At 34.1% G+C, this 15,643-nt stretch overlaps 1 protein-coding gene across 8 annotated transcripts in view; it reads right to left on the reverse strand.

Moving 5' to 3' along the window:
* Window positions 1-4,296: 4,296 nt before the first annotated feature.
* Window positions 4,297-15,643, reverse strand: part of LOC6558652 (protein boule) — a 31,596-nt gene continuing 20,249 nt past the window's right edge. For 2 of the 8 annotated variants that reach the window (XM_032743368.1, XM_043215675.1), the window contains exons 4-8: window positions 11,468-11,527; window positions 11,273-11,390; window positions 10,956-11,047; window positions 10,248-10,281; window positions 9,425-9,925 (exon numbers count right to left, since the gene is read on the reverse strand). In XM_032743368.1, coding sequence (XP_032599259.1) covers window positions 9,921-9,925; window positions 10,248-10,281; window positions 10,956-11,047; window positions 11,273-11,390; window positions 11,468-11,527 — 309 coding nt within the window. In that variant the 3' untranslated portion in view covers window positions 9,425-9,920. Of the gene's footprint in view, window positions 5,240-9,071; window positions 9,157-9,424; window positions 9,926-10,247; window positions 10,282-10,955; window positions 11,048-11,272; window positions 11,391-11,458; window positions 11,528-15,643 lie in introns of those variants that run through there. The other 6 variants (XM_032743365.2, XM_001983409.3, XM_032743364.2 and 3 more) reach the window with 6 other exon arrangements.

Raw genomic sequence — 15,643 nt, forward strand, 5'->3', positions numbered from 1 at the left:
GATTTGTTTTTCTTTGGTTTTTGAATGCTTGGAATATGTTTTTGTTTTTGTATTTGTATTTGTATTTGTATTTTTCTATGCCACATTATTTTTGCCTAACTCAATTCACACATCGAAAACAGTTGCATTTCGTTTTGATCTCAAAAGAGAAAAATATATATTAATTATTATCTTTAATATTTGTTTTTTTTTTTTTGTTTTCATTATTCATAATACATATATATATATATCATTTTTGGTTTTCGATTAAAAAATATTGCAGCTCAAAATTGTAATACTTTTGTCATACGTTTATTATTATTATTATTATTATAGTTATTATATATATACCTTTTACTTCGCTAGTTCATTTATACAGATGTATTGACTACCCCTAGCATAGAACCCAGTTGAGATCAGTTGTGGTTGTTCTTGTCTCTTTTCCCCGTCTCAATTCTATGCTAGTTCTGATATTTCTTAGAGTGTGTGTGTGCTTTTTTCTCGACTGATCTAGATATCCTTATAATGCAGTAGCTTAACCTGAACTTGATCTGTTTGTTTGTTTGTTTGTTGGTATTATTGTATTTAAGTGTTGGGTTGATTTTCTCATATGTTTTACGTATTTGATGACGCTACTTTATGCTGCTTCAGTATTGTAATACTACATAGTAAATATCTTATGTATCTCGTATGTATCTTGTATATATAGACTCTTAATCGTGTGGTAAATTTTTAGCTAGAGCTTTCTGTCGTACGGAAGAATTTGGATACATTTCGTTTTTGTCGTTAATCGCGTGTTCTTGTTTTCCTTATTTGTTTTTATTTTTGTTTTGTTTTTAGCTAAAAGTTATAATTTATCTAGAAGTTTCATTGCTAATCTTTGCTATTTATACCATAGTTTTCTTTTTTTTTTACTGGGCGCTTAACATTGATTTTGATGTCTGTGTGTGGGTGTGTGTGTGTGTGTGTGTGTGTGGGTGTATCTAGATCTTCAGCTATTTATTTAATCTGTTGTTTGGTTTGCAAATTTGCTTCAGCTTCGTTTTGTTTCAATTTGTTTAAATACACAAAACGCAAAAGGGAAGTAATTTCAGTTGATAGATGAGAAAACTGAAAACAAGAATGAAAGTCGAACGAATTTAGTTAAAATATAAGTCGTACTTAATTTGTCAGCAGAAGGCAAAACGGAAATTGCACACAAATTGATATATAAAATATAAATAGCAACGGCAGCACAGTTTTTTGGTTTTATTCAGCTTTAGAGACTTTTGCATGCCGTTGGCAAAGAAATATTACAATAAGTGTTTTTCATAAATTCATTCAATATTTTTTCTTTGTATATAAGTATTTCTCATATGTGTGTGTCTCGACTAAAAATACTCAACAACAATTTTCATTTACTTGAAACCATTTTAGCTACAATTTAAATATGTTTTGTTTTTCGTTTTGTTTTCATTTATTTTTTGGTTGTATATATATCATATATCTTATATATCGTTAAATATTTCTACGCATTCGCCACAACATGAAAGGAAAATATCATTTTTGCAACATTCTATCATTGAGTTCACTTTCTTCGTTGCTTTTTCACCATTTGCCATATGTTTGTTGTAGTTGTTGATGTTGTTGCCTCAAGCTTGAGCCTTGATACGATATTCAAATTGTCTTGTATATTTATATATATATATATATGTATATATTGTATGGAAAGTTCTCAAAAATGCTTTGCTGACAATAACATGATCTAAAAAATGTCTTGTATATAAAAAAGGAGTTGAAAAGTTATGGGGGTTTCCAACTAAACTAACAACTGACTGTGACTAACTATATATTGCTAATATATGATATAATACGATGCCAAGCCATCAACTATAGGGGTTTGTCTAATACATGATATCGCACGATGCCAAGCCATCTTTAACAGTGGGGGCGTTTGGAATATCCACCACGCCCACTCTCACCAATTTAGCTATTTCGCTCTCCTCTTCTTCATTTTTCTCTCTATATATATATATATAGATATATATATATATATAATGCACCTATGTGTGGGTTTTTGGGTTATTTCTCTCATTTCGAGTTCGTTGCATTGTTTATTGTATTTTGTGTGTGGGTCTGTGTGTGTTGGGGCGCAGTCTGATAAACTGTATTCACTATAGTATTCATATGCATACCGAATGATTCAATTAGTATTCAATTCATTATACACTTATATGATAATTATACATTGCTCGCTCCTTTCTCGAACCAATCAACCATATTGGCTTGCGACTGACTGTATCTATGTGTGTGTGACTGTCTGTGTCTGCGTGTCAATCACATTTTCATTCTGTATGTGTGTGTGTGTGTGAGTGTGTATGTGTGAGTGTTTTAATTATTTTAATATTGCTCTCTATTATATTGTGTTACTCGTTATTTATTAATTGTAATTTATGCTGCTTTCCTAATGCCCAGTTTTGTTTTATAATTATTTTTTACTTGCGACTTGACTAATAAGTACAATATCATAAAAATAACACTGTATATTTTGTTCTTTACCATTTTGTTAATAATTTACGTTTGTTTTTTTTTTTTTTTTGGTTTTTGTTTTTGTTTGTAAATATAAATATATATAATATATATCTCAGGTTTTCCATTTATTAAATACAATATAATATAACCATATATAAAACGCGCTCGCGACTAAATCAAATTTCCAACACTGTCCCCATTACCGAGTCCTCACCCCTACCCCCTCCTCCCTACCGTTTTGCACACTACACACCCCACTTACCATACAGCGACACCTGTGTGCCGCATTTGAAAAATTCGTAAACACTTTGTTTTTAAATATATATTTTTTAGTTATTTGTTTTTTTTAGCGTCAGTCTTTTGTAAATTAAATTTTACTTCAAAAACATTTTAACGCACACACACAGGCGTTGACGCGCCTACACACCTACACACACACACACACACACACGCGTACGCTCTCAGCAGGGTGGGTGCATAGCAAAGGGGGGTAGGGGATAGTTGGGGGGTACATCTTCTAGCCAAAAGCCGGACGCGCTCTGCATATTTATAAAAAATGTTGCTTTTCGACTTGTATATATATACATATACATACACATATGTATACCTTATTTGTATATATATATATATATATTTAATAAAACGTGTACATATATACATATGTATAGTTTATATAAGGTTTTTATTCAATTCACATGTAGACGTTTTTTTAAAAAATGCATTTTTCTTATGTAAAAACGATTTTACTTGTTTTTAGTTGAATTAATCGTAATATAAATATTTGTTATCTGTAAAGACGCCATCGAGATATTGTTCTTGTACACTCATATTTATATATATATATGTATATATTGTAAGTACTTATAGATATATATATGATTTATCTATATTTGTATAGCCCGCAGGCCGCACGGGAAGATTTGTGAGAGACAAGAGTTTTTTGTTGTTAGCAAATCATTAATAATTGAACTACATTTAGATTATATAGAAGCTGTTGTTTTTTTTTCATATACGAGTATGTATATATGCTTAGTAGGCGCTCGACTGCGTTTGATATACATATACCCTTGCAAGGGGTATTTTCCCTACTGCTTCTATGTTCTAGTTTTCCCCTTTCCATAAAACGTTTTGCTTTTATTTCAAGGCAGTAATTGCATTTGATCACTGTGTTTATCTAATGGGAACGAGCAGACTAAAGCCTTTCAAGGGTATTTGGACTTCGGCAGACCGAAGATATAATCTTGATTTAACTGTTTTTATCATTGCAATTGATTAGAGCTAATTTGACACAACCGTTTAATTCAACTATTAAATCGTTTAATTCACTGAATCTACAACACGACGACTTTAAATAGTTGCCCCTCACAAATAAAATGATTCGTTGCACATTTTGCGAAATTCACTTCTTAAGGCGCACCCTAAAAGTATGCTACAGATTTATTGCGGGCAGCATGTGGGCATAATTTCTCATTACGTATACGCCACGGCGTGTGTGTGTGTGTGTTGTGAATGTTAAGCAAATGAAAATTAAATGTAACAAATAACTAAAGGAAGTTCGTATCTCTCGTGTTTCGGGCTCGTCGTTTATCTCTTGTTAAATAGTTGAAACTCAAAATAAAACGATTCGTTGCACGTTTTGCGAATTTCAGTTTTTAATGCGCATCCTGAAAGTAGGCTACAGTTTTATTGTGGACATAATTCACATTACGTACACGCCACGATGTGTGTGCAGCGAATGTTAAACAAATTAAAATCATATTAAATTATAAATCATAACAAACATGAATAAAAGAATTCGAAGTTTGTATCTCGTTTCGGGCTCGCATCATTTATTTGCTTAACAATTGTCAATTGTGAATTTGAACATTTTAAATTTAGAAAACAACTTCTATACACAAAGATAAACAAATTTTGGTTTACAAGCAGTCCAAAAAGGAAGATGACAAAATCGATAAGTATCGATAATTATTGAATGCAGTAGAAAACGTTAAAATTTGGTGAAATCTAGCCACAGTGAAATACAAAAAAGAAACTCCTAATCGGAACGCCAAAGACTGAGCCCGAAATTTTGCATTGGCCGCAACGATAAATGTTGCTGGTTGTAGTATTCGATTTACAGTTATCGGGTTCTGTACTTGCCGCAAAGTGCTAGCAAGGCTAAACACATTGAGACTTGTATTGAGTTGATTTTCGTGGTTTGGAATAAATTCTTGAAGAATTTTGGATATGCTTCGGTCTCAAATGGGCCTCCACTAGTTATTATTTATGGGGAAACGACGTTGAAGCTTGCTAATATCCTGCTGCTGTTGTTGTTGCTTCGTTTTTGATGTTTGTCATAGTAACGCAATAAACAAACTATTGAACAAAATGAACAAATAACAAGAAACTGTTTTTTTCTGTGTTTGTTTTTGTTTTTTTTTTTGTAGTGTTGGCGCCTTCAATGTTGCACTGCATTATCTTTGTCGGCATTCCTTTGTCTTGTTCAGTTTTACGCACTGGAGGAGCAGCTGATTTTGTACGTTTTTCGGATGTTTTTTTGTTGCTAAAAGTGTTCTTTTTTCTTTTTAAAAATTATAATGCTGGAGCTTTAGAGAGAGTTCTTTCTGTGGGGACTACATGGCCATGCGCCAGTTGTTCACCGAGATGTTATTGGCTCTGCTAACGTTGCGATTATTGTTGCTGTTGCTGCCATCATCGAAATCCCAAGCGGCAAGTTGAGGACTCTGTTGCGGCATTTGTGTCTGGGTGTCTGATAGGAAATCGGATTAGGTACGATGAGAGATACAAACAAATAAACAAACTAAATACTGTAAGCAACAAAAACATATAAATAATAATAATAACAGGTTTGTTTCTGTGTTTTTTTTTTTTTGCATTTTGCTAAAAATTACTAAGTAGCTGTTGCTTTATTGTTTTGTTTTACTCTTTTAGTTCTTTCTCTTTTTAGCCTTTTTTCGTGGCGCTCTTTTCGAATAGATGTGGGTGTTTTGAGTGTGAGTGTGTGTGTGTGTGAGTGTGACTCTTATATAGTTGTTAAATAATTGTGATGATCATGTCGCTTTTCCACTTGATTTGTATATGTATATATATTATATATAGTATGTATATATATATACTCTATATCGAGCTAGAGCTGCACGTATAATTATTAGTTAATTTTTATTTTCTTATTTCTTTTTTTTGCGTTTTCTATAATTGCTGAATTCATTTAGGTAGGTTGTTACTTAGTACTAAAAACGTTTCTTCTCCGTCTGCTCCCAACTTGAGCTACACTTTTAATCAGTTGATTTTCTTTAAAATACACATATATATATAATATTATATATATATATATATATATATATAATGTTTTCTTTTACTTCTTTTACTTATTGTTTACTGTTTATGCCTTTTGCTATGATATATATAATTTTTTTTCACTTTTCTTGCCTTTTTGCTTTGACTAATTTGTGTTTTTTTTTTGTATTTTTTCTTTTTAAATATATATATATAGTATATATATATTTAATATATATATATGTATATATTTATATGCATTTTTATGTACGTTATGTATGTATATGTAGTATACAATATAAATATTCACTATTATTAATATATATATATATATATTTATATATATATATATATATATGCATGTATAAACTTAATAGATTTTTTTGACGATGGGACACAATCTGCTTACTGCTTACAGTAAAAACTTAAGAACCTCTTCTTGCTGCTTCTTCTCTTCCCTCGAGTCAGACAATAAATTGAGTTACAAACAGTTTTTTTTTAAATCTTATTCTTCTTTTTGTTTTGTTTTCTTTTTTTGTTTTTGTATGTATGTCAGCAAAAATGTTCATAATAATTATGCCATTTGTATATATGTATATATATATATATATATATATATTTAATATTGTTTTAAACCTAAACCATTTATTTATGAATTTTTGCTTTTTGTTTTTCAAAATATCACGTATATATCTTAAGTTATGCCTTGGATTTATTAGTTGCGGTTCATGTGTCTGTGTCTGTCTGGCTATGTGTGTGTGTGTGTCTGGGTGTGTGTGTGTTGGGTATGCCAGTGCTAATAGGACATTTAGCTAAAACTAAGTCTGTCCCTTTAACAAAAATTCATAACCTAAATCTATTTCGCATTTTTGTGAGTGCTGAAAAAACGCTCGACTGGCTTTAAGTACACTCCACGTGTGTGTGTGTGTGGGTGTGAGTGATGTGTGTGTGTGTGTGTTGTGTTGGGGCTTATCTGGTGGATGTAGTTTTCAACTAGAGCATATCAATTATTCAATTATTGCTTTTATTTTCGTTTGGTTTTGTTTTCTTTTCTTTTTGCCATTTCTAATTATTGTTACGATTCGATTTTAAAAATGTTTTTTTTTTTTTTAGATTTTTTTTTTTGTTTTTTTTTGTATGTATTAAACTATGCAACAATTGAGTTTTAAACGTTACAAATTTGTCAACAAGTTTTTAAGGGATCTGCGGGGCAGTCAGGCAGGCAGGCGACTGCGGCGACGGGGAAGTGGGTGGAGGAAGGGGGTGTGGTGTGGTGTGGGGTGGGTTGTGGTGGCGACTGCTTCAATTTGCAGGTAATTTGTGAAACCTCTGGGTTCGATTTTGTTTTTGGTGTGTGTATATGTGTGTGTATGTGTGTGGGCAAATAATTTGGTTGTTATTTTTGTTGTTGTTGTTAAGGCAAATGTGACCTTCATAAAATATACATATAAATAATTTGTTCTTAGCCAAATTATGCACCAATTTGTTGTTTTTCAATATTCTTGGAATTTGGAATCGTCGCCGCCGCCGCTGTTGAGTTAGCCCAGCCCTTTCTTTTAAATAATTTTCATTTAATTTAGTTTTATGCCAAGAGTTAACAATTAGATCCGTAACAAAAAAGATTTCAATATGCATTTCGTACAAATGGAAAAACAACGTTTTTTGACGAGATTTTCTTCTTCTTCTCCGCGTTTTCTTACACTTAGGTTTTTTAGTTCAGTATTTTTTTTATTGCATTATGTTTTTTTTCTTTTAGCTAAATACTCGTGTTACACGCACTTACTGAGTGTCTATGTATTGCTTTAGTTATTTCTTTTTATTTACTCTTGTTGTTTTTTTTTTCTGGCTATGTACTAGGCATATAATTAGTATATAATATATATATGTATGTATATATATATTTATATATGTATACGGTATATGTGTGTATATATACTTTTCATACTTTGTTGCTCATTTTTCATTTTGCTTTTTTTTAGCTAGCATATATTTTGAATATCTTTATTGTATAGGTTTGTTTTTTGCATCTCTTACGCTAGTTTATCCTCTTTTCTTTTCTTCTCTATTCTGTTGTTTTTTTTTTTTTTTAGTATTTTAATTCGTTTTATTTCTCTTACAATTTCGTTCAGTTTGCTGGTTTGCTTGGCTTACAAATACATTCTATATAACCTTTAGGTAGATGTATGTATGTATGTTTATATATATGTGTATATATAGATATATATATTTATATATTAGTATGTGTGTTGTGTTTGTTAGTGTGTGTGTGTGTATGTTTGTGTGTGTGTATCTTTTAGCTTGCGCGCATGCTTTGTGCTGCGGTTTTTATTCATTATTTTTTTGTTGTTTTTGCATTTTCTTTTAATCTTAGTATTTAGTTACTTTTTTGCTTTTTGCTTTGTATCGCTGTATGTGTATAACAGTTAACGTTATCTCATTTACAGTTACAGTTACATTTATGTGTGTTTATATAATATATATATGTACATATATATATATATATGTGTGTGTGTGTGTGTGTGTATGTTTTGTTTGTGTGTGTATTTTATATAAATTAATATTTATGCATAATTTATGTCTTTAATTTTCGTTTTGCTGCCCGTTTTGTGCAGCTGCTTTCCATTCTCTACCCCTTCTGCCCCTCCTCCTGTTTACCCCCTCTTTACCCTTGCAATATATAATTGATGTAGTTTGTTCTTTAATAAATTATATGCTAGCTGACTTGACTCTCTCTCGTGTCTGTGTGTGTTTTCTGTTTTATTTGTGCTAAATATTTCAAAATTATATTTATTCTACATTTCGCTGCTTTTTCTGTTTGCCTATTTCTGTCTTTTTATTTAGCAGCTGCTGCTTTGCATTTGTCCCCTACCCTCCCCTCCACTCCCCTCCAACGCTTCCTCTCACCACACTACGAGTTCCCCTCAAGATTTCCATTCGTCACCCACCCCACCTCCCCTCCTCCACTTAATCAGCCTCCTCTCAACCTGTCAGCTTCAGTTGCCCATCTTCACTAATTGCACATTATTAAGTGCTTCAGTTCCACCCACATTTCTGCTACTTTATCCTGTTCTATCAACTGAAAACATAAGCTGCTTATTCTACAGCACCCTCTCTATTTCAGTGTGTGTGTGGTGTGGTGTGTGTGTGGGTGTGTATTGGTGTCCTTGGTGGATTTTCAAACTATGTATCTATAAATTTATTATTGCTTTTGCAGCTGCTGCTGTTTATATAAATTCTATTAATGCTTTGTTGTAGTTGTAGTTGTTGTTGTTGTTATTGTTGCTATTGTTGTTGTAGTTAGTAGCATCAGTATTTGTAGTTTGTTGTTGTTGTAGTTGTTGTTGTTGCTTGCTTGCTTGCTGCATCCTCAAAGTTAACAGGGATAAATGCCTACAAGAAATAGTCGAAGAACATTTTGCATATTTCAAACACATTCGTCTACAATAACTGGGTCTGTGTGTGTGTGTATGAGTGTTTATGTGTGTGCTGACCACTACATGTGTATGTATATATGTATAATATATATTTAAGCTATATATATATATATGCACAACAAGCATACAACAAAAACAAATAATTAATCAATTAAATGACGCAGTTTCTACCACTAAATCAAGAAAAACGAAAACAAAAATTTCAGTTTCGTTTCTTTTTGTGATGTTTTTTTTTGTTTGTTTGTTGTTGTTTCTTTTTGGCTAGTTCTCCTACTGCGCCCCAGAGCAATACAATACAGTGTTTGGGCGGGGGGCGTGGCATTTAACTAATAATTAACGCCTAGAGCGAATATGTGTGTTAAACTAAAAGAAAAGAATAAAAAATAAAATATATCAACTAAATTAAGTTAGCAATTTAAATTAAAGCAAACAATTTGTTGTAGTTGACAACGACAGAGAGTTCTGTGGTGGAGTGCGGGGGGAGAGCAGCATCAGTTGTTTTGTTGTTGTTGTTGTAGTTCTTGTTGTTGTTGTTCTAGTGGCTATTGTTGTTGTTGTTGTTGTTGCATCTGCTTATGATGATAGTTCTTGTTGTGGTGGTGGTTGTTGTTGTTGTTATTGTTGTTGTTCGGGCAGCTCTCAACGTAAAATTGTGGCGACTACGAAAATTTTGTTTGTTGTTGTTGTTCTGGTTGTTGTTGTTGTAGTTTTGGTTTTATTTTAACCTTTTAACGGCATTGGATGGTTGGTTGTTGGTTGTGCAGCAAGAACCGAAAGAAAGAATGAAAGAAAGTAAGAAAACAAAGCGTATACTCAAATAGGTGTTGTGTCAAAATACTACAGCAATAATACGACAAATATATATAGTTTACAGCTAGCTGAGCAAGCGTTCAGTTCAGGACAAATGTGAAATTCACGAGCAGTGTGGAGAGCGAGACAGAGAGAGAGAGGTAGGCAGGCAGTGGAAGCGTGACAGAGTGATATAGTTAGCTCGCCCAACTAAGAGAGAGAGCGAGCGAGCGAGAAAGAGCACTGCACTTTATTTACCTTGATAGTTCTGAGGCCAAATGGTGGGTACATTCTGCAAAGGAAGAAGAAGAAAATATATTTTATTTGAGATGTAAATTTAAATTACAATTTGTACAACACAAGCATTACAAGTATGGCACTGGCTATCAAACTGAAGGGAATATTTCGATTCGTTTGTCTATGTTTCGTATATTCATATTGATTTGGGAAAGTGACTTTCTAAGAGCACTAATCGTTTTAGTGAGAGGTTTACGGAAGTTTTTACTGTGTTTCTGCCTAAAATGCATAACTAATTGTCGATTAGATATCAAATATATATAATAGGCATTAGTATGCAGAGACTATATACCCTTTCAGATGGAAGTAAGCTTGCCAACAATAAATTCAAAAACTGACCAAGAAAACCATTTAATATAGTGATCTGATTTTGATGCCAGCATAATAAGACTCATAATTGGGATAACTTGGTAAACAATAAAATTTCTCATACCGATTGCTCCTAGGTGAGCTATAGGATATAGGTATACGATCTGGTCGTCTTTGACATATATACAAATTGAAACAGACGGACATGGAGTTTATGAGTGATATCTTGACGTTCTTTCAGATCTTGTATTATGGACACAATATATAATTTAGCTCAAAGCCTAATTTACTTAAAGCCTAATTTACTATTTCCCTTAGGCGGCTTATATTGAGGAGTATTGGAATATTATGTTAACTTACCATTGGCACGCTGTAGTACTGATAGAATGGCTGATATTGCATGGCTGAAGGTGGGTAGATGGCTGGCACGCCAGCGGCTGTAAAGTCAGTAACTAGTTTTGGTTAAAATGTCCGGCGTAACATTGTTTGTTGTAGTTATAGATGTTGTAGTTATAGTTGTTGTTGTTGTAGTGTTGTTGAGAAGATATAGAGTAAAAAAATGGAATATAAAAAAGAAAATTATCGTTTTAAAACTGAAAGAACTCGATAAGTGAAACTTAAAGACACTATATATATATATATATAATCGAAATGCATCTCATCTAACGTTAGCTCACCTGGCGGATAGACGGCAGTGGCAAACTGATCCATCGGTATATTGCTCATCGGTGCTGGCGGCGTGGTTGTGTAATAGACAGCTCCATTGGTGGCCACAATCGACTGCAGAGGATTGGGCTGCAGCAGAAGGGGTTGGCTCAATTATTGGACATACATATATAGGTCAATATATTATATTCTCATACCCAACTAACCTGCTTCTTGATAGCCGGCGCAATGTTCAGCTTACGGTCACGCAGCACAACGCACTCGCCCTGAGAGAGACAAATAGGCGTAGACAGAGCGGGGAAGAGATAGAGACAGAGAGAGAGAGAAAGAGAGAGAAAGCAATTTGTAGTGTGGCAAAATGGATTAGAGTTTTTGTGGTAAGAAATAACTTGTTGGGTGTGTGTGTGTGTTGTTTGTGGCATCATCATCAACACAGACAACAGCCAAACGAAATTCAAATTGGAAATTCAAATTCAAATTCAAATCGAACGCAGCAGCATCAAAAAAGTTCTCAAAGATAAAGAAAAAATATATGTGTAAAGAAAATTAAATAAAAGGCGCATCGCTTTTGTCTCTTTGAACTTTAGAACACAAAAATTGACTTGAACTTTTGTGTCAGCTCTTTTTCTTTTTCTTTTCCATTTTCATTTTGATTTTGGTTTTTAATTCTTTTTTTTTTTTTTTTTTTTTTTTTTTTTTTTTTGCTTTCGGGTGGCAGCGGCAGCGGCCCAAAAATGTGGCCAAAAGATTGAAGAAAAACACGTGCCAAGCCAAATATGAAAAATACCATTACCAAAAATTAAGATTATTGTGTGTGTGTGTATTGTATATATAGTTTAAGATAGTATATAGTTTTTAGGCATGTTTTATTATTACAAAATGTCATGTACTGTAACAACTCGTATTGGAATTTGCTTGGTTAAATTATGCAATTTCGAATTTTGGCTTTTTATTTATTTTGTTTTTTGTTTTTTGATTTTTTGATTTTGCTTTTGTTCTTTGCTGCGCGGCACAAATAAATCAAAGGAAACAACATCAACTCATCTTGAAAATAACAAACGTATATAATAATAATAATAATTAAAAGAAAACACATAAAAAATAAAAGCGTTTTTATATAAAATTTAAGCTATCATCAATTCAATTCAATCATCCATTTCAGCCGTCAAACACCCGCAACAATCAATTCAAATAACGAACTAGAATCATAATTGCTTTTAATTAATTAACACCAACACCAAATTTTATAAAATTATTATAATACAGTTAAAAAACATAAGTTACGTGTGTAAAACAGCTCTCAAAAGCTAACCTCAAATACGCCTAGGAATTTATGAATCTGGATTAGTTATAGATTTCTGTTCATACTATTATCGATAGTATTTCAAATCCTGAAATTCACAGTAACAGAAATTAATATTACTAGTGTATATAATGCCACAACGGAACAGGATACTGAAACTTATTCATAAACAGAATCAAAATACGGTCAGAAAGCTATCGGTTCCCACTGATTCAACACACTTAAAATGCTATCGATAACACGTAGCAATTGATTAGTTGCAGTCGATATCATTCAAATGTGGAATACAAGACAAGTTCTCTGAGGTGTTGCCACCTAAATGGAAAGCTATTGAGTGTTCAAAATGCTATGGATAAGAGGAGTTGTTCAGTTGCAGTCGATATCCATTCAATTTCCGGTTCACTGTCCAGGGGACCTGTTGGTAACGCGGGTCGGGTTATCTTTAATTGGCAATTAGGCGCTGATAGCCGCAGCAATTTGCACTTGAAATGCATGAAAAGCCCTCATAATGGGGCAGCCAACAGGCAACCAAGCCCAAGCCCAAACCCATGCCAAACCACCCAACCACGTAGCCTACAAAACCCACTCAAGGAACCGTTGTCGAGTCCTAAGCAAATGTTGCTGCTGTTTTTGCTTCCTTAAAGTTTTTAAACGACTCGAGGCTTTATTTCTTTGCTTCTTCTTATTTTTCAACCGTATCCTTTGACCGCCGCAGGACAAACAGTCGCTCAACAGAATAAAATACGTCAGGCGACACAAGGATAAGTGTCCATAACACAAAAGGCCGAGCCACAGTTATATATATATATACATATATATATATAAAAGAAAGAGTTGCCCCTGCAACAGTCGCCGCTCCTCCCCCTTATCTCGTATGCAGGACGAAGAACGACCCACTTTTGTCTTGGGCGAATTTAATTAAGAACCCTCTTAGTCGGGGCTTCAATGCTGGGCCTCTTTTGTGTGCTTACTCCTCCTCCTCCTCGCCCTCTCTCTTTCTGTGGCTGCCACATGAAAAGGACAACAACAGAGGCAGAGAGAGAGTGCTCTCGGTCCAGTGCCTTAAACATTTATAAAGTGCCCAAGACAAAGGCGAAAGCTGCTCCCTTCTCCGCCCACAATCTCAGGACACTTTCTGGTCAGTTCTCATACATTTGAGATGCGCATTAATAAACGCATTCAAAATTTTCGGGCTTGAATGTAACATTTCAATTGTGGTAACGAAAGCGCTTTGAAGTGATGTCCCCCAAAGGACTTCAAGCGGTTCCCCCAAATGTGCGATGTGTATGAGTGTCTGTGTGTGTGTGTGTTGAGGGTGTGGGTGTGTAATTATGTATACCAATGTGTGGATTTAGTGCGCCATCAAAAACATATACACAAAAGTTAGTAAATGCCAAGGGATGGGTGTGTGTGTGTTTAAGTGGAGGTGTGTTTGTATGTGTGTGTATGGGTGTGAGTGTAAGGGCACTCTGTAATTAACTACAAGGTGTTGTTTGTTGTGGGGCAGAGAGTTCAATCTAATTGGCTACAACAGGCTTCGACTATATTTTGGGGCATTTTGGTAGCTTTAATTCGAACACAAAATGAATTTTTTTGGTTAAGCGAAATTAAATTAGTGCAAGTGAATGCTTCTGTCTGGGTTATTTGTATGTGTGTGTGTGTGATGTGTGTGTGTTGTGTGTGTGTGTGTGTGTCTGAGTGTATGCTAGTATTAAAACCTCGTTAAACGTTGCCACGGCAGCCCCCTATTGTGCATAAAGTACACATTGTTGTTGTTGTTATTATTGTTGTTCTGGTTGTTGCTGCCTGGGGGGAAACCAGCAGGGATAGAGAGTATCTGTTGTTAGAGCATGTAAGCATACAAGGACACACATACAGCAGATGAAACACAAACACAAACACACACACACACACACAGATATGCTGCTCTCCTTGATTGTGCATCACTGAAAATGTGCAAAGCGCTAGCAGCGCAAAAACAATGCACATTTAATGACAAGTGGAAAACTTTTTCACTTAATGTATGTCACACACACACACACACACACACAAAAGAAGACGTACACAGAGAGAGAGAGAGAGTGAGGGTTAGGGAGGGGTTGTAGGAGTGTGAATACACCCGGAGAAAATTGGAATAGAATTGCTCAAGTTTTGTTCTTAACATTCAATCTACAATTCATACTTGTCAAAAAGTTTGTCAAAAAATGGCTCAAAACTTTTAAGTCTTAACTTTGTCCAAACTTAAGTGATTTCGAAATAACCAGTGTTTTTTTTATTCATGATGCGACCTGTAGAATAATACTGCATTCAAAGTTAAAAGGCCAATTGCAAAATTATATTCTCAAGAAGTGCTTCTGCGAAAGTGCTGGAAGGAAGGAAAAGTCCTTTTTGCAGTCACAACTTTGTCTAACCCAGAAAACCAGGGCTTTTTAATTACATTTCTACTACTACATACTACTAGTCGAAATTTCCACAATCAAAACTAAATTGATTCCAGCTCGAAATCCAAATGATAGCTAGACCCTCAAAAACATTTCTTCGAGTGTAGCATCGACAGCTGCGTGTTATGCAACTCACTCTCTAATCGAAATGCGTCAATTTCAAATAAGGTTCCACTCATTTTAAGTCAGCACAGCTGAACCCAGCCCAGAACTTGGCTTTATTTAGGCAAAACACAGCAACAGCTTGGATAACTTGTTTATAGACTAGACGTGGTCGGGTTTCTCGGCTTAGGGAAACTGCCTCGCGTGGGATTGTTCCCAGCAGGCGCGTCCAATGAACTTTTATGGTTGACACTCTTTCCCTTTCTCACTCTCTCTCACTCTCTCTTTCGCTCTGAGTTTGCCCTGCACGGGCTGCATTTGGATGCGAGAAATTATAATTAGGTGAAATCAAAACAAGTTGAAATCGAAATCAAATTCAGATCAAATATATATTTACATAGGTGACAAACAAACAGCAGAAATTATATATATGCAACGAACGCTCTAGGGTCTAGGTCTATATGTATATAAGGTCTACTCTCTATATATAAACAAGACCGAGAGGCGTAGGCAATTTGTAGCTAATTGTTTAATTG

This window comes from Drosophila grimshawi, unplaced genomic scaffold, assembly GCF_018153295.1.
Source record: "Drosophila grimshawi isolate 15287-2541.00 unplaced genomic scaffold, ASM1815329v1 contig_44, whole genome shotgun sequence".
NCBI classification, from domain to species: Eukaryota; Metazoa; Arthropoda; class Insecta; order Diptera; family Drosophilidae; genus Drosophila; species Drosophila grimshawi.